The sequence below is a fragment of the Dermacentor silvarum genome, chromosome 2, assembly GCF_013339745.2.
Source record: "Dermacentor silvarum isolate Dsil-2018 chromosome 2, BIME_Dsil_1.4, whole genome shotgun sequence".
NCBI lineage: Eukaryota > Metazoa > Arthropoda > Arachnida > Ixodida > Ixodidae > Dermacentor > Dermacentor silvarum.
In genome coordinates, this window is record NC_051155.1 from 134,843,112 (window position 1) to 134,862,886 (window position 19,775).

Sequence of the window (19,775 nt, forward strand, 5' to 3'; positions counted from 1 at the left end):
TGTTGGGCTGCTAAGTACGAGGTCGCAGCATCAAATCCCGGCCATGGCGGCCACATATAGATGCGGGCGAATTGCAGAAAACACCCGGGTACCTAGGTTTAGGTGCGCGTTCAAGAACCCAAGGTCGCCCAAATTAATTCGGAGTCCCTCACTACCGCGTGCCCCATAATCAGGTGATGGTTTTGGCACGTAAAATCCCATATTTAAATTAGTTAAAATTCGCTTAGTCATCACTCTTAATGACAATAGTCGAGGGTTCGACTCCCACCTATGGCCATGGGTTAGAGTGCCTCAATTACCTATATGTTAATTAACTGTGACTTAATAAACTTCGCCTTAACTATCACCAAGAGTGGTGGGTTCGACTCCCACCAATGGTTGAGGGTTCGTAGCCTTAATCAACACCAACAATCGTGGGTAATGCTACTATCGAGGGTTCGTAACCTTTTTGTACCTTTCGTGTCGCCCACGCTGTTTCTCTCAAGGTCGACTGACTAATGAGACATATAAGTCTTTAAAGGCACTGCCAGGCATCCAATCAGTACTAAAAGAAGTGCAGGAAATGGTTAAGTGGCAAGCGGCGGCTGTTTTCAGGGCACGTGAACCTGAGGAAATGCGGCTTCTCTTGGAGCAGTCCGAAGGAGGAAAACAAACAGGAGCACCTTAGGGCCGTGAACCTCGACGTGCGGCCAGGCTCCCTGGTGGGCGTCGTCGGCTTCGTGGGCAGCGGCAAGTCGTCGCTCCTGGCGGGAATCCTGGGAGAGATGCCCTGCACGGTTGGGCGGGTCGTTTGCACGGTGAGCTATGATGCCTCGTAAAGACGCGGTCAGGGCACCGTGCACTGGATAGCGCGATGAATGGAACACAAGACGAATATCCCGCTGAAGCGCGAATTTTGGGAGAACTTTAATTGTCCTTCAACTTTTAAAGTTTTCCGGATTACCGAGTGGCCGGAGCAGTGGATAGCAGATAAGATGATGATTATTTATTGACATCCCCTTTGAAACATGGCGGTGACAAATAGTCACCTAACCTGCTTGATTTAATCAGGTATGCTTTACATGTTTAGAGCAGTAGAAAAGTTGTTATACAGTAGTAGCAAACCTGGATAGACACACCTTGCGAGGCTCTGTCCAACTACGATATGTTTGGAGTATTTTTGCGGCCGCGTGAGTGTTCTTGTCAAGTGAAAATCATAAAAAGACTGCTCGTTAACAACCATGTCGCTGCCAACGCTCTAAATCAGCAGTTAAGTAGAATGGGGTAGATCAGTGCAGTTTTCATTTTTTTTATTTGGCAGTATCAGTTTTGTGTGCTCCCTGGTTAAACTCTCCGTCACAAGATGTCCCCATAAGCGCGTTACTGCCATACACCTCTCCGGTAACCCGGTTAACTGCAACCGGTAAGAAGGTGGCGAACAAGCTAAAATTGTTTATTCTGCCTTTCTGATAAAATTTTAATTTCGTCAATTTGCCGCATCATCAAAAGCGTACAGAAGGGTCACGAATCTTCGGTTGTTAGGAAATTCTTTCGAGTTTACACAATGTGTATTCCAAGCGAATAACGATTCCATGCAATGTGGATTCCATCCTACAGGAAAGTGAGATATGAGAACATGAACTAATTTAGGGTTAGTGTGCAGGAAAAATACGTACCCAGTGATTTCAAAAATATGCTGACGTAAGACATTGTGAAAAGAAACGAAAGGTGCGAGCCTGCTAATTACGACATGCTGAAACCGAGAGCAAACGCCGATCGGTCTTTGTCTCTACTTTTAAAATATGTACATATATTATTCAAAATTATAGAATATGTCCAACCAGAAGTATTTCAAGATGTGTGCGACACATCTTAGATTCCTATATTTTCTTCAATACTTTTACTTTTAATGCGCTATCTTGGCGCCTGAAAGGGACGTGCGTAGAGACGAAGCATTAGACTAAAACGGGAGGGTCGGCAAGGATGAAGTTTGACGACATAAAAGCCAGTTGATCTAAAAAAGCAGCTTATCAGAACACAAAATTATTCTAGACTAGTATTGACTCAACATAATATGCTGTGGCGCGATAGGCGTAACACCAGACCAAGGTAAGGCACAGACGAAGCGCGACATTAAAGCAGGAGTGTCAGAAACACAGAAGAGTCGAAGCCTTCTATACGGATAGAGTACGTTCGATCACTGGGAGGGTCTCAAACACCCAACATCAGGCTCGTCGCAAAATATAGCGAAATATTATGTGTGCACACTAGGTCACCAAAAGTGCCTCGGCCGCATTTATATGCACAAGTGAGTGGAGAACGGCACTATTGAATCAACGCGTTGAAGTTCAATTGACCTTTTACAAGCATTCTATCAATTTCTATATACTCTAGAATATCTATCGACCTTGCGCAGTGTATGTGATGCGAATAAACTAGAGGCTGTCGTAGGTCGTTACCAGATAGCCCATTGCACGTCTACTGATGGTCTGACGGTCTCTTGCCTTTTGACATTACACTTTATTAAAAAGAGGAAGCAGCAAACAGGAGTAAGCTCTGCTTCCGTTAATGAAAATCCTGAAAAGCGACGAAGTTCGTCGCCTGTCATGCCATGTGATACTGCACAACCGCTGAACCGATTTGTACATCATTTGATGCATTGCAGAGAAAATAGCGAATTTTAACAATTTAGGGAATCAGGGCGTTTCTTTTTTTTTTAACAGAGAATTTTTACAAAAATTGATAAAGTTTGATGTTAAGTACAATCCACGATCATGGGACAGAAAGATACAGCCAAGCTAGATTTCAGGCACGCGGGTTTGGGATAACGTGCTGCTGAAGAATTCGAATAGTGACGTGGGTGGGGAAAACACATACCGTAAAAGAAGGGGCGGATTGACAAATTGCGGTGATAAAACGGCAAAAAGAAATATTGTTACCAAGGGCGCTGCTCGACACGAAGCGTAGAACAGTACGGAAGACGACGACGCTCTCTGATGTCGCGCGGATGTTTTCCCTCTTGTATGCTTTGTATGCCAGTGGCCGCACTGTAAATATCCTGTAAATATATTTTAAACCTCTTGCCCCGTAACATTTTGGTGGAGGTAACAATATGTTATGAGGGTTCCCGCGTTAAACGGCGCAATATGCTGAGCTTGGCCAGATTTGCTAACCTAAAAATAAATACCTACTTAGAGCTCTTAAAAAAGTGTCAAAGTGACGCTTTTGCAGTTTACAAATTTGAAAAGAAAAGTTCGGCAGGCGTTAAACTCTTGCAACCCAACAAGGCGACAGCCTGCTGCAAGTTTGGTAATACATGAAGTTATACAATCGGGGTTACACTTCTTTGTAAGACATATTGGTAATGCATCAAATTAAACAATCGGGGCTATACTTCTTGCAAGACATTACGAGCCGCCACGGGAAGTACACGTGGGGCAGTAAGGCGACTTCCTGAACGCCACATATGAACCCTTAACGGAGTATCTGAAGTGCAGCATGTTAGTGCACGCACTAGGCCGCACCTTTAGTCAGCGAGATGGCGGCGACATGACGTGTGCAACCACGCACTAGGCACACACACCTTTAGTAAGCCAGAACCATGGTGATGCAGCCGGTGGCTTCTGGGAAGCGTCGTCTCACACCCTGGAGGCCCGTGTACGATTCCCAACCAGACCGAAATGTTCAAAATTTTATTTTCAAAGCCACTAATTTACTTTGTTTACAGGAACCTCCCTGAGAAGTGTGATTTTTTTGCGGCGTCGGCCACCTTTCGTCACGGCGAAGTTTCGCCAAGGTCACCGCCAACGGCACCGCCATCATAGACACCTAAGGCTTTCGCCTTAATACAGCTACCATATATTCAGTGAAGGACCAATGTAGCAAGACAGCATTACAGCCGAGGAAAGCTCGCCACCTGCCGTCAAATGTTGTGCGTTTTTGACATGCAGGGTCGCATCGCATACGTGCCGCAGCTAGCGCACGTGCACAACATGACAGTTCGCGACAACATACTGTACGGGAAACCAATGGACGACGACTTCTATGACGAAGTGATCGCCTGCTGCAGACTCATCGACGACCTCAATCGACTCCCCGCTGGAGACCTGACGGAGATCGGCGAGAAGGTGAGCCGCATGGGAGGAATCAAGGTTCCTCAAGCTTCCATAATGCACGTTATGGGAAGGTACTTATGGTATCTATAACTACATTAGATGCTGCAGTGGAGGACTCCGGCTTAACTTTCACCATCTCGAATGTGCCTCAAAGGGGAGCGTGACATCGTCGTCTATTAGTTTATTATTGCGATATTAAAGGTCCCAATAAGATTATACACACAAACGATGGATCTCTCATCACGTACTATAACCTACCGTTTGAATTTGAAATTACTTTCCATAAAGGGCACCTCTTACGCGACCTTACGCGACGTTCTGCCAGCGTAGTGGCAACCTCGCACGCTCTGAATCGCGCCACTAACCTGTTGCTAAGGGTGGTTAAAATGTGTTGTTGCGTTGTGCTAACAGGCAACTGCGACGGAATCGGAAGGGTAAGCGATGAACAATTGAAATATGCCGATGTAAACAAGCACACGCTCAGCAAGTGGGTATAGCATCTGTCAATGCCGTTTTAGTCGTGAAAGCGCTAGACCGTGTAGGCGCGCTGCGGAGATTCTAACATAAGTACATTGGTGTTTTTTCGGCCATATTCTGTATCCGACAGTGCAGCTACGTAGCCAAAAGCGTGTGCGTCGAAGAGACAAACCTTTACCGCAAGGCAATGGTATACAGCAGTGTGACGAAGCTGGCATAAGAACAGAACTGCAAGTGCGCAGCGTGGACAACAAAAAAATATATATTTTATTGAGAAAGTAATAACCTCTTGTTTACGATGTCTCTTCGAGTTGCGCAGATACAAAAATATGATTCCTTTTGTCAGTACCACCCGGAAACGTTACGCACGAGATGCATAGACGCAGTCGGATGTTAAGCTGCAGGGCGATCGAGACTTTACCTTGCTAATTGCGGCGCGATCCGATCATTCGTATCTGGCCCTGTATTACAAATTTTAGCATCAGATCAGGCCCGCAGCATCTCTGCTTCTAGTGATCGGGTCTGCATATTTAAGAAAAGCACTGTGACCAATCATGCAGACGGACAGCCGCTCTTCAATGAAGGTGCGATATTTCTTTCTCTAATCAATAACACATTTAATTGTGTAAACGTAGTGAGTGGAATTATGGGTGAAATGTATAATTTGGATTCATCGACGAGTCATTTATTAAGCTTTCAAATCGTTCGTCGCTTCCAAAGCTGCATTGAGCCTAGTTTACCTCCTTGGAGCGATGTTTTGCGACTAAGTCACGAAATCGTATCCCTGACCGCGACGGCTGTGTCCTTGCGGAAGGCGCACAAAACAAAATATGACGTTTGTTTCCTCGAAATACTGAGATTTATGAAATTAACAGTTGAAAGAAATAAATGCAAGCAGCAGTTCGAGTCAGCCAAATACTAAACTGCGCGGAGAAGACAAGACGTGAACAGAAACATAGACGCACATGTGCGTATATGTTACTGTTCACGTCTTGGCTTCTTCGTGCAGCTTATAATTTGACTGAATCTATTAACCGAATAGCACAACAACATACCTTACAGCAGTTATAGAGTACCATGTTACGCAACACGCAGTTACAGCGGCACAAAAACATTTCCTTCCTTCCTCATCTATTCAGAGTGAGAGCAAAGCCATGAAAATTCAACTATTCCAGCAGGAGCGTAGCAGACAGGTTATTCCCCAAGTTGACGTCACCTACACGTAGTTCAAAGTGCCGCTCTCCGTTGCGCATGAGACCAATAGTTGCATGCTCAGGTACTTTAGTTTATTTGATTTGAGAGCATATGATTTCACCTCTTATCATACCCATCTGGAGTAGCGTGCTAGGCGTGCCGCCTGGAGGCACACCTCTCCAGGATTTATTTAAGAGCCTCTCCGTCTCCTTCTGTCATGACTCGCAGCTGGAGCCTCCTGCTGAACAAACATTTCGTGAAGTATTACGCGTATTTATTTGGTGTATCATATATATCACAATATCACAGACATCACACACAATATCACAGACACAATATCACAGACATGAAAAGATGCAGACGTAGGCTCATACACGGGTAACACATTCGACATTTAATACCCGACCACAAACACAAAAAATGATGTTGAGGTTGAAGACCCTACCTATCTCAGTGTTGAGCTCGAGGTGAGGTCGATGGCGGCCCCTGAAAGTTGAAGTGAGGTCTGTGGACATCAACACCAGTGGATGAGGTTGAGGTCCAGCGGGGTCATCAAATCTGACCAGAGGGTGAGGTGAGGTCAAGCATTATCCGGGCGTTTGCCCATTTTTGACATTGGGAATCGCGAAACAGGCGACGCGGCAACGGAGCGGTGTGCCTGACCATCCGACACAGTTTTTATAGTGAACATGTGCATATAATTAATGCATGCGTGGCGTCATTCACTGAGGTTTTAATCTGGAGATGCTGACGGAGGCGAGTTTTCATGAAGCAAACGTTTTGTGATGCTTCCTCACCATTTTGGCGATGCTTGTTGCAAAGCAGCGCACACAGCAGCCACGGCAACCGGTGATCTTGTCGGCAGTGTTTTTGGGCATTGCGATGTGGTTATCCTTCACTTGGCACATTCTACTAGTGAGCTAATGCATTCGTTGCTTTTAACTTCCTATTTCTGTACACTCCTTTAGGGACTGTGTGAATACATCGTATGATCGTATATCGTACGTTCGTAATCTCGTAATATCTGCGATGATTATATGCTCAAGATATTCACCAAGTGGCGAATTTTTCACCGTTGGTTACATTGCTTTCGTGGAAAAGTACTGCATATGCTGTTCCTTTCAAATAAAACCTGCAGCTGTGACATAAGCGTCGTTGTTCTCTAAAATCGCCGCACCATACCGGCAAGCACAGGTATTTGTTTTGCTTCAATATATGTCTGTTGTCTCCCCCTCGGCAACCATACCTAGGGCGGCAACCTGAGTGGCGGCCAGAAGCAGCGCATCTCACTCGCCCGTGCAGTGTACAGCCGTAGCGACGTTTACCTGCTCGACGACCCGTTGAGTGCCTTGGATCCCGTGGTCGGCAACAGCGTCTTCCAGACCGTTATTGGAAACACGGGCATGCTCGGCAACAAGGTACGTGACGTGTCTAGCGTGATTATATGTGGTTTACGTGGACGTCACCGGGGCCGCCACGTTGAGGTTCTCTAGGACAGTGAGAATCAGCGTAAATAGAAACGCGAAAACGGGACGGTATAATACAGAGACTCCCCCCGACTCGATTCTTGGCCACTCTTATCATCCACCGCTCACGGCCGGCTGATCCCATGAAACCGTGAGCATGCCATTGACCGCCACGTTCGGGAACTACCATGGTGAGAAGTTGAGCCCATGAAGTCACGAGAAAACTATACACAGCTCTGGAGTTGGAACGCACAGGGCCCCACGAAGACGACGGTGGCCCCCTCGCCCCACAACATTGTTCGGGGCACGTGGCCAATAGTTACAAGGCCGCTGATAACGTGCGGTCAATGCTCCCGCGTCCTCGTCAGAACATTGCAAGGATGTACTATCGACGAAAAAAGTTTACAGATCACGGGATCTCAGAAAACGCTAAATATCCGAGCAGCCTTTAAATGTAGCCAGTAAAACCGTACATTATAATGCTGTTCGCATATACCAGTAGAGGCTGGAAATGGGAATACCAGGCTGCGTTCTGAGGCTGCGGAGATATTCAGCTTTTTGTCAGATCCCTTTGTCCGTAACCTTTTTTGGTCGATAGTACATAATCATGACTTATTTCTGCGTTTGCCGATAGAGCATGCAATGGGCATGTGTAATCTCATCTGTCGCATAGCCATTGCTCACGTCTGCATATCTGTGACATATTATATTGTCCATTTGTTTTATCCATGGCATTGACATTTAAGTCTGTGTAACAAGAATTCCACTAACGTTGTGTGATTGTTGTGCAACTACAGGGCCTCAGACTTGCATTATCTAGGTCGTGTACATCGTATACAATGCATATGCACAGTTGCTGCATTTTTATTGTCTATTCATTGGTTATCAGAAAAGATGGATGGCTACGGTTGCCAGAATGATTGCAGGCTGAAGTGTGCGTTTACGGCCACCTTACATGTCTTCATTACATTTCCTGGATATTTATCTTAATTTTATTTTAACCTATTGTTACGAAAGCACACCATTTTAACAGACGTGGTGCTATGAGAAGGTGCTTTGTGCGCAGTGCGCATGCGTTTGTGATTGTTGTAGACCTACCGTCCACCGGTCTTGCTTCTTCCAGGTCGTGTACATAGTACACAGTGCCTAGAACTGCTATTCCATATGCACAATTTCAACAGACGCGAAGCTGTAAGCAGATTCTTAGTGCGCCCCGCATGCCTGTTTTGTAGAACTAAAGAGCACCGGACTTGCGCGGTTAGTGGATTTTATATTGTCTATTCATTCGTGTGTTCAGAAAATAATTGGCATCGACAATTAAGAGGGTTAGAGGGGCTATGTGCGGACTATTCTACTTCTTTTTGAAATTAACAGTTCAACAGTGACTCAACTATCCCCACTTTTGCATGACTAGGTTCTACCACAAACAGAATTACTCGTAAATACCAGACCGTCACCGAGCTCGTTTGAAGCACATGTTTAAGGTGGCCACAGACATTCGAAGTTATACGTTGCACGGTACGAATTTGCTACCTTATTAGCCATTATTACTGCTACCTTAAGACCTCATTAGTTTTTCTGCATAATTGTTTAAATTGTTCTTAACCTATTGTTAGGAAATTAAACAATTATAACAAACGCAAAGCTATAAGAAGGGTATTTGAACATAGCGCATGTTTTTTTTATTTGAACGTTTGGAGTAAAGGCAAAATTATGAAAGAAAGCGCATTTCTGCTTCCATAACTCTGCGTTGTTATTACTAAAGAGCGGGCAACTTCACGGCGTTCTTAGATGAACAGCAGACATACAGCGTTCGGCGGCGCGCGGCGACGGGAGTTCGCCCTGACTGTCGAAGAGAGAGGTTGTGTTGCGTCTCGCTCCGACGACCTCGCCTCGCCAGTCGCGCTTAGCTCTTCTCCCGTGCGGTCGTGCCTGCACATCGCCCCGGCGTGTGCTGCACGAGCCGCGTGGCTCACCATCGTCGGCGACGTCACCTGCAGCCGCGCACGATTTGCGCGTCCCAACGCGCAACCCTGTGTGTTCCCTGCGGGCTTGCATCGTGCGACGAGTGGATTTGCTTCAGTGTTGTGCTCCGCGAGTGGCGTTCCCAACCCGACATCTGTGCCGCGTCCCCGGCTGTGCCGCCTCGTGCGCGCATCGCGTGGTCGGTGCTGTGCGCGCGACGTGCGTGTAGTGTGTTTGCCCCCTGTGACGCGCGGTTCGCGTGTTGACTGCGGAGCCGAACGGCATGGAGGGCTTCCGCAGGCCAGGAGAGCGCCCGCCGCGCGCGGGCCATCGTCGAAGTGCGAGCGCGTCTCTCGCGACCTTTGTGCCCGTGACGCTACAAGCGTCGCGTGAGCGAGGCGAACTAGAGGTGCGCGCCGCCGAGATCGTGGACGCGTGGATAAAGAAACAGGCCACCACCACCCAAGCAGCTGCCGCCGCGGCCGCGCCCGCCGTCACCGAGACACACGTGGCGCCGGCTAAACCTTCCCCGCAAGCGAGCCTTCCCCCCTCGGAGCAGGACGCCGCCATTGCTGCCATGGCGAGCACCCCGCTGCCCCCATCCGACGACGAGGAGGCCATGGACTCCTCCTCCTCGCGCAAACGCATGCGCGAAGCAGAGAGCGAGGAGGAGGAGCAAACCGGTCGCCGCAGGCTGCCGCCGCCGACCGCCCCACCTTGCCCGGAGAGCAGGGACGACGGCGACGCCATCTCCCGGCGCCCGAGGGACTCAGCCGCCTCCTCGTCATCGCCCGCGGCACGAGATGGCGCCCCCGCCGATCCGCCGGCTGCGCCGGCTCTCCTGCTCCTCTTAGGGTGCCTCGATGCCAGCGCCGCCGTTCAGGGTGGTGCCAACCTTTGACCGCCCCCGCGCCGCCGCTTTCTCGCTGCGACGCCATATTGTGTCACAGCGAGCCGTTGCGATTGCTTGGTGCCGGTGCTGAGTTCGAGGCACAGTGCGCGCGGATGCTTCGCGGACGCTTCTACTTGCTAGACAGTGTTCAGCCGCATGACTGACAAGCTATCAAGTGCATCGTGTCGACATGACGGGCTGTTGTGTTGCCAAGTGCACCGGATCGACGCGTAAAGGACTGCGTTGTTTTCGCTTCCCCCGGGACCCAGAGCGACGGAAGAGATGGGAAGCCCAAGTAAAGCGCGATCACTGGAAGGCAACGGATAACTCCTGCATTTACGAGGTAAGTGTCAAGAATGTTTAGACTACCGCACCGTGTTTTTCATTTAAATAAGAAAGTATTCTCTGATCCTCGCTCACGTACCTACGTTCGCTCACGAACTAAGCGCTGCACCGATGCTGTCTGAGTAGCCTATGGTTTGCGAGCGCGCGTCGCATAGGCTTTTTTCGTTTTGATGGGCGCAGTCTGTACCCTTATTTTAAGGACTGACGAAGATGCTTAGCCGCGAAATAGTCTTACATTAGCCACGAATCGTCACGTAAGCCACCTATTTTCCTTTTTCACGGGAAGCACACATCGTGTCTCTTTTTTCTTTTTTTTTTCGGTACTGGTTATTTGGGACTAAAGAACGCAGTGCTTCGTCTGGGGAGAGCGGCTGTTTTGTACGTGGTAAGCGAAACATTGTGATTTTCTCTGATTTCTCAGGAGATATCTTGCGGACCTCAGGGTGTTACGTTACATAGCTGATTTTTTAGACTTGTACATATTTGTAGCGTGGTGATCGTAAGCCGATGGTCATTCGTGCTCATTCCCGATCGTAGTGGGTACTGCGACGGTCTTTAAATGCCTGTGCACGGTATGCCCAGGTGTAGTAGAGTTAAGGGGCATCATGGGACCAAAATGTTTCGGCGCTTTCTGGCATGGTGTCTGTTGTAGCCTGTGCATTTCTTCGAAACGTGTGAAGCGAGGTAATACAGCATTGCTTCTGCTAAAATTTATTTTTAAGCACTGTAATGGGTTCTCTGTATTTACAAGGCAACTTTTCATATCAATAATCACTTTTGTTGTTTTACCTGTACTTAGAAACACTTTGAAGAGGACCAGTACGAGGGAAATCGACAGGATGGGCGCCGTCTGTTAAAGTCAACAGCCCTACATCATCATGGACTATATTTTCGAAGTGAAAAACATTGCTAATCTGTATTTGACTGTCTTAGTTTCATTTACGGTTTTTGTACGTGATATGTATGCAGTGTTGTTTATTTTTTCAATGTAGTTATCAGTGTTGTAATGGTTATTTATGAAATGTTCTGTACTCGCCATCGATGTGTTTGGCTGATGCGACGTATTCGATGGTAGCTGATGTATGTATTCTGGCTGGATATCTGGCTGGATATCTTGATCAATATTACCCGCGGTGGCGTTTTCTTGTTTGCATTCTTGTTTTCAATTTATATTGTGTGTAATAAGGTTGATGTACTCACTTGAACCCCCTCCCCCCCCCCCCCATGTAATGAATAAATAAATTAAAAAAAACTCTCTCTATCCCGAATTGTGTGTCGAGCCTACCTTGCGAATTAATTTTTTTTATCTCGTCTTTCAACATAAACTTCAGGCGCCACACAGTACATATAATTTTTCATGTGCATATCTCTTTCATGATTGATTGTGCTAGACATTATAAGTAAATGTATTTTGTGCATCGTTTGATTTCTTGTGTGTACTACGCAAGATTGACGCAGACAAGTTACGTTACATTTTTCTCTACAGCACTAACTAAACCTTATTTTCACATCGCAGTTATTTTTACACCAGCTTAATCCTGTCAGCGCACAGTTTTGTGGGCAAAAAAGCAAAAATTGCGCGTAGATATCGTCAAATAATTGCAACGAACGCGAAGAGCACGCGCAACGCAAGGGAAACTAACCGCCGTGCGCGAGTGGCTGGCTACGGTAAAGGAGGCGTGACGTGTAAACCAAAACAAGACAGCGAAAAAGAAAAACTTCCACACACAGGGGGTCACAAACCTTATATACCAAGCATCGAAGCGCAAAAAAAAAGAAAAAAAAAATAGTGCGTATTTTAAACATACACACGGCATATTAAATGTGATTGAATTAGGCAACTTGGGGCATATTCCCGGCGCCATACATTTACGTCTTCGACCTTCGACGAGTTAACGGCTATTGGGTATAAAGATATGCAGATGGGACACCGATAAAAAAATCCACATCAAGGCAAAGCACTTGGAAGCGCGCCGCGAGTAACACTTTATGAACGCAAGCGTAGCTGAGTCTCAGCTCGTGTGACACAATATGGCGGCGCCAGCGGGGTTGTCTCCACCCTGGACGGCGGCGCTGGGCATCGAGGCACCCTAGCTCCTCTCGACCACCAGCGCCGCCCCTCGGACGCCCGGCGAGTCGTCCGCTGCCTCCTTCGCGCTCTCACCGAGGGAGGGCGCGCGCATCAACACGGTCGCTCCTCCGGCGGCCGGTGAGGCTGGCGCGAGCTCTCCTGCGTCGTCTGCTACGGCGGATGCTCGTGACGCGCCCGAGTCTGTGCCGTTGGGGCTCGCGCACGATCCCCGAGCAGACAGAGCCCCAGCCGGTCCGACGCAGCACGGCCTCGCCCACCCAGCGGCGAGGTTCCTGAAGGATCCCCCCCACCACACTCTACCGAGGCAGGAGGGGAAAAACAAGAAGCAGAAGAAGGCGGGGAAAAGCTCTGCACCCAAACAGGCTTCCCCCCCTGCTGCCCCTCCGGCCCCGACGCCCACTCTGGAGGGCTCCGGCACACCCACAGCAAAGGCTGCTGCACAGGAGGCCCCAACCACCCATGCACCACCAGCTGAGGGCTTCCAGCTGGTGCTGTCCAAGGCCGATCGCCGCCGCGCAAGGGCACCAGTGAGTGCTGCCATCCCGGTGAACCCCGCGGTCATTGGCACGGCCCTCTTCCGCCCATCTGTGGTGGGTGGCACTTTCAGAGGAGCACCACGCCTCTCTCTTGCGGCGGTGCTCTCAGCGCGGCCAGGTGTTGCCGCTGTGAGAGTCAATCACAGGCGCAACATCGTGGCCGCCGACGCCACCACCCAGAGGTGCTTGGAGGAGCTGCTGGCCACCACGGAGCTCCGGGGAATACCGGTGACTGCCCGGCAGCCTGCCGAGCGAGGCAGGAGCACTGGTTTTGTCCACGGCGCCGACGGCATCCCCGCAGACGCGGACCTGCTGGGGGCCATCGAGTCGGGAGTCCCAGTGCTGGCTGCTACCAGGGAGGCCAACACCATCACCATCCGGTTCGCGGGGCCGGTCCCCCCTGAGCATGTGAGCCTCTACAAGCTCCGGTTCAGGGTGCGACCGTCCAGACCGCGTCCACTGCAGTGCCAGCAGTGTGGCCGCTTTGGGCACGTGGCTGCCTCCTGCGACTCGCCATCCAGCTGCCGTCATTGTGGGAGGTCTCACGAGCAGGGTGACAGCTGCCCCAACGCGGCCCACTGCCGCAACTGCGGTGGCCACCACCCCGCAAATACTCCTGCCTGCCCCAGGTGGCAGGAGGAACGCAGGGTGGCCACCATCTTGGCAACAGCGCCTGCTCCCCTCTCCCGCCGGGCAGTCCGCGCTGGTGTCCGGGAGGAGAACCTGCGGGCCAAGGCCACCTCAACGCCTGTGCAAGGCCTGTCTTATGCACAGGCACTGGCCGGCCTCCCACAGGCGCCCCAGCAGAAGGCAGCCCCCCCCCCGGACGGCCACCCACACCGGCCCCACGGAAGCAGCGACGCCAGCCGCCAGCCACCCCTGGGAGCGAGCCCACCACAGCCCCAGCATCACTGGCAATGCCTGGCCCGGACCCTCGGGACCAGATCATTGCCAGCCTGCAGCTCGCCCTGAAGGCCATCGGGGAGATGCTGCCTGCCGAGAGCCCCCTCCGAGCCATCTGCCTGCAGGCAGTGGCAGTCCCGACCACAGTCAACCAGCATGGCTGATCCCTCACCAGCCACAGCTGGGAAATGCCGTCGCCGCCCGAGTGTTCTCCAATGGAACACCAACTCACTGCGGCGGCGGCATGCAGAGCTGTGCGCGCACCTCCTGCGGTGTGATTTCGACGTCCTCGCACTGCAGGAGGTGTACACTGTGGCCGAGGACCTGCGGCTGCCGGGATACACGGGCTACTCTGGCGCCACCACCTGCTCGACGCAGAGCTGCACGGACGCTCCCTGCCTGCAGGGTGCCCACAAGAAGGGGAAGCCGAGGACTGCCATCTACGTCCGCAGCAGCCTGGCCCACTCGGTGACCCCAGTCTCGGACGTCGTAGGCGGCGCCATGGAGTGCTGTGCTGTCACGGTACGCCTTGACAGACAGGACACGACTGTGGCGAGCGTCTACGTTCGTCCTGGACAACAGTGGGACCCCTCCAGCCTGGTGCGGCTTGCAGCACGCCTCGGCGGACATGCAGTCCTGTGCGGTGACTTCAACGCCCACCACACCGACTGGGGCAGCCGCAGGTGCACCCGCCGAGGCAGGGACCTCTGCAACGCCATCAGCCGAGCAGGCCTGGTGGTACTCAACAAAGGAAGACCCACGTACGTCCGCCGTGGGGTGAGCACAGCCATCGACCTCTCCCTCACCACCGAGCAGCGCTCCTATGACTGGGCTACAACTCCCGACACTTGGGGATCTGATCACTTCCCCATCTTGATCACCCCCGGGTGTGGGAGAAGGCCGAGGTCACGAACATACCACGTCACAGACTGGTCCCTGTTCAGGAAGCGCTGCAGTGAGTTGGAAGATGGCTGTGACCTCCTGAGTGCCATCATGGAGTGCGCCCAGGCAGCCACAGTCCAGTGCTCTGCTCTGCCCGATACTCCTGCCCCGGATCTGCTCCTGCTCAACCTCCGTGCGTCCAGGCGACGCATGGAGCGCCGAGCAATCCGGACGGGCAATGCAGAGCACTGGACCGAATACAGGAGAGCGGATGCCCGCTGCAGACGACAGGCCAGGCGCAGAAGGAGCCAGAGCTGGGGGAGCCTCTGCGCCACCATCGAGAACCGCTCCAAGGGCCCCCTGGCCTGGCGCCTCCTAAAGTCCCTGACCGGCAGGAAGGTCAACCGCCACCCCGTCCTCGCGGTGGCTATCTCGCTGGGCATCAGCGAGGCGGCCCTGGCGGAGTTGCTAGCGGACCACTTCGCCCCCCCGGCTGCCCTCGCTGCGGCCATCCTGCCGGTCGGACTTCCCCCTGCCAATCCGCCTACCTGCCTGCTGGAGCTGCATCCGGAGTGGGCGACCAGCCAGATCGCGGCCATCTGCCAGGACCCACTGACTCTCCACGAGCTGCAGATGGCCCTGAGGAGGGGCAAGCGTCGCAGTGCACCGGGAGCAGACGGAGTGACACTCCAGATGCTCCGCAACCTGGCCACCAGTGAGCAACGACGCCTGCTCGACTGCTACAACAACATCTGGTGGTCAGGACAGGTGCCGGAGGCCTGGCGCACAGCCATCGTGGCCCCCATTCTGAAGAGCAATAAGCCGGCTAACGAGCTGTCCTCATACCGACCGGTCTCTCTCACCTCCGCTGCCTGCAAGGTGATGGAGGCCATTGCTCTGGCACGGCTCGAATGGGTGGCCCGCGCCTGCGGGTTCCTCGCGGACCAGCAGACAGGCTTCCGGCGCCGAAGGTGCACTGCGGACTCCATCGCAGACGTCGTCTCCACCCTGGAGGACGCCAGGGCCAGCGGAGACCTCGCCATGCTCCTCCTCATCGACGTCAAGGGGGCGTTCGATGGCCTCCCACATGCGGTCGTCCAGCAGGCTCTGGACCTCCTGGGCATTGACGGCAACCTGCGGCGGTTCCTGTCATCGTTCCTGAACGACCGCACCCTCAGGGTCCGCGTGGGCCATGCAAGGAGCACTCCCCGTCCGGTCGCAGCAGGCGTACCACAAGGGTCAGTGGTGAGCCCGTTTCTCTTCAACCTCGCCCTGGCCCGGTTGCCTGCTGCACTGCCGACCGACCCTCACTACAAGGTGGAGTGCTCCATCTACGCGGATGACATCGCCCTGTGGGTGCGGGGACCGCCACAGTCAAGCCGCCACGTGTGCCTGGCCCTCCAGAGAGCCCTGGACACCACGGCCGCCTACCTGGGAAGCATCGGACTCTCGGTTTCGACGGGGAAGACGGTGGCCCTCCTCGTCCACCCGAGAGCAGCGGCACGGCGCTCAGCTCCCCGGCTGCAGCTGGAAGGCGTGCGCATCCCATGGAGTACGACTGTGTCGTACCTTGGGCTGCGCATCGACCACCGGCTAACCTGGCGACCGGCAGTCGGGGCCATGCAGACCCAGACCATCAGGGTCCGCAAGGCCGTGTCGCAGCTCCTTGCTCATGGAGAGGGCTGCTCGGTGAAGTGGGCCCTGCGGATCTACGAGGCGGCGGCCACATCACGCCTGCGGTACGCCCTCCCGCTGGTGGCGCTGCCGCCACGCCGCCTCGAAAAGTTGGAGCTGCAGCACCGGGCGGCCATCCGACTCTGCCTGGGCGTCCCCCGGAGCTCCCAGATTGCCGCTACCCTTGCGGAGGCTGGAGCATGGCCCCTGTCGCTCCTCTTCCTGCAGCAGGGGCTGAGGCACGTCGACCGCCTCCACCATGCTCCTGATGGCAGAGGCCTGCTGCGTCGCCTCCAGTCCCGGCCTTCCTCAAGGATGGGTCAGCTGTGCCGCCTCTACGAGGAGGTGGTTGGCAACCCACCGCCGAATGCGGTACAGCTGCCCCCACCGCAGAGGCCTCCTGTCCCCATCGCCACGGAGCTGCCCGGGATTTCGAAGAGGCGCTCACTCGCTTGCGCCCTGCAGCAGACGGCCGCCTGCCTCCTGGACGAGACCCTCGGAGACCACCTCCTGGTGTACGTCGACGGTTCGGTGGTACCGGACACCGGCTCTGCCACGGCGGCCTGCACGGCACCAGCCCTGCAGAAGAGCAGGCAGTGTCGACTGCCCAGACACGCCAGCTCGACTGCAGCGGAGGTGGCAGGCCTCCACCTGGCCGTCGACCTACTCTCTGAGGAGCTTCCTGGGGTATCAGCGGCCATCCTCTGCGACTCCAGGGCAGCCCTCCTCGGCCTGCAGAGGCCAGAAAGCGCCAGCCTTGGAGTCGCACTGCTGTCTACCCGGCTGACAGCGCTGCAGGACGCAGGCCACCCGGTGTCCCTGCACTGGATCCCCGCCCACGTAGGGATCCCGGGCAACGAGGCAGCCGACACCCTGGCGAAGGACGCCCACCACACCACTGTGCCCCTCAGTCGGGCCGTGACGGAGGGCGACTTCACAGGACTGAGGCTGCGGCGACACCTGGCGACCCACCACCCAGACAAACGGGTGGCACTGGGATGCCCCCCACGACCACTCCCCCAGCGAGGCCTGGCTCGCAGGGAGACCTCGCTCCTTCTCCGGCTCCGCATCGGCTGCAGCTGGACGGCAGCACGCAGCTACCGACTGGGACGAGCGACGTCCCCGGCCTGCAGCTCCTGCGGGGAGCCGGAGACGATCGAACATCTCCTGCTGGCCTGCCCGGCGTACCTCCAGCAGCGGGGCCCACTCCTGCAGGAGTTCCGCCGCCTGGGCCTCCCCTGTGGCAAGGAGGAAGATCTCCTCTTCCCCGGCCGACACCACCTTTCTGCACTTCGAGGCGTCGTGGAGTTCCTTGACTCGTCAGGGCTCTCCGCACGCCTCTAAGGACATTTCTACAAGCGGGAAGGCCTCACGGCCTCCCACTCCACCCCGGGCCTGACCGGCCTGGCACAACACCCCTGCAGACTCTGCAGCACGCCAAGGCCTTCCATCTCGGCCTGATACGTGCCGCCTATGCCTGCCGGTTTTGCTTCGCCCAGCCATGGCGTCTCCACTCTATCCCTTCTTTCGCTCCCACTTACCCCTCCCCGTTGGCGCTGAGCCGTGCTCCCTCAAGGGCTGCAGAAGATAGCGCCAACCTTTCCCTTTCCCTCAAGAACCACTTACCTAGATGAACAGCATTATGGCCTCCAAGACTCGAGCGCTGTCTTTCGCAGGCCGGTTCACTCGACGAGCTGCCAAGTAGTTCGAGCGTAGTAGGCGCTAGTTCGACCGCGAGCCGCTAGGCGCGCTTCACACCGAGGCATCGCCTCATTAAATGAAGCAGGTCAGGTGACTGTTTGTCACCGCCCAGTTTTTAAAGGGGATGTCATTAAATCATCATCATCATCACCCTCCTTCTTCAGGCTGGTCAAAACTTGCATCCACGTGGCAAATATTTCCCAAATATCACTGATACCGCATTTATGGGATATTTGAGATTGTTGCGGTCAACAACAATAAACTTTTGTACAAAAAGGTACCATCGATTTTTAAAGCGAAGCTTTCTTTCCGAGTTACAGGCACTTTTTCGTACGCATCTCGCATCTAACGCCGAATGCGTTTAACGGTATGGCGCCATCTTGGAACGGTGCAGCGAAAAAGTCGTTTACCGTTTCAAGCACAGAGTTTCATACAATAATTACTAGACGGAGCTGTGTAGCTAGTATGTGCATGGGGCTGCAGGCAGGGTGATTCAGCCAGCATGGGACAGGGTGTTAGTACTTGGATATGCCTAAACGTCGTCCTTTTGGCTTCAAACGGCTGTGCGACTTTTCAATCCCGTCATACTGTAACAAAGAAGGGCGTTAAAATCATTAGCTGAACGTTAATAAAACTGTCCGATGGCAGTATTCGAACACGGCATCTCTGGCACGCAAGCCTGATATCAAAACTATTACGCCTCGGACGCATGCGTCTACAAGCGGCATAGAACACCCTTTCTCGTGGGCAAGCCAGCGCGTTGAGACGCTTGGCGCGTTTCAATCCGCAGTTGTGCTAGAAGATACCGACGCATCAGAAACTCCACGACTGCAACACGACAATGTGGGCACCACTGAAACTATAAACAAATAATATATGTGACGTACTGCATTAAATATGTGTATATAATATATACACTCTGTATGCCATCATTCATATCAGTGTCCGTATTTCGGGGGCTTTACCTGCCTTAAGATGTCGCCGTACCAACTAGCTCGGATACAGACCCTGGTGGTGTATGTAATATCCAGCCTGTGTTTAATTCACTGCACACAAAATTATTTCTTCGTGTAACATAACGCTCTTTAATACTAATATTTATACCTCGAGAACTACACTTCACACACACACACACGTTTCATGAGCCAATCGCGCCAAGAGTGCTTCGCTTTATGTAGATGTCAGCTAGGGTTCAGTCTGCGTGTTTTTCAAAGCGAAGCTTTTCTTTGGAAACCTGACTGGCTTTTTGTGACAATGGCCAATGTGGTGTGGCTGTTCTCTAGCCGAATAGGCCAACCAATCACAGCGGAAAACGAGCGCCGCGCGCGCCGCTGGTTCCTTGCACTAGAGCACTGCACGGGCCCGGCCCGGCCCGCGGGCCGGGCCGTCCGAAGCGTTTGTCGACGGGCTCGGGCCCGAGCTTAAAGCCGCGGGCCTGGGCCGGACTCGGGCTTGAAGCCACGGGCCCAGGCCAGACTCGGGCCCGCTCATTGATGGGCCTAAGTAGGCCTTCGAGCACACGTGACCGTTATGCATTGCATGGTTTAATGCATT

The 19,775-nt window shown here is 53.1% G+C and overlaps 1 protein-coding gene across 1 annotated transcript in view; it reads left to right on the forward strand.

Annotated features, from left to right (window-relative positions):
* The first annotated feature begins 276 nt into the window (after positions 1-276).
* LOC119440405 (multidrug resistance-associated protein 1) overlaps positions 277-19,775 on the forward strand; it is a 67,202-nt gene continuing 47,703 nt past the window's right edge. Inside the window, exons 1-4 of the mRNA XM_037705316.1 lie at positions 277-280; positions 595-797; positions 3,930-4,106; positions 7,016-7,183. Of these exons, the coding sequence (XP_037561244.1) occupies positions 277-280; positions 595-797; positions 3,930-4,106; positions 7,016-7,183 (552 nt within the window). The remainder of the gene's footprint in view (positions 281-594; positions 798-3,929; positions 4,107-7,015; positions 7,184-19,775) is intronic.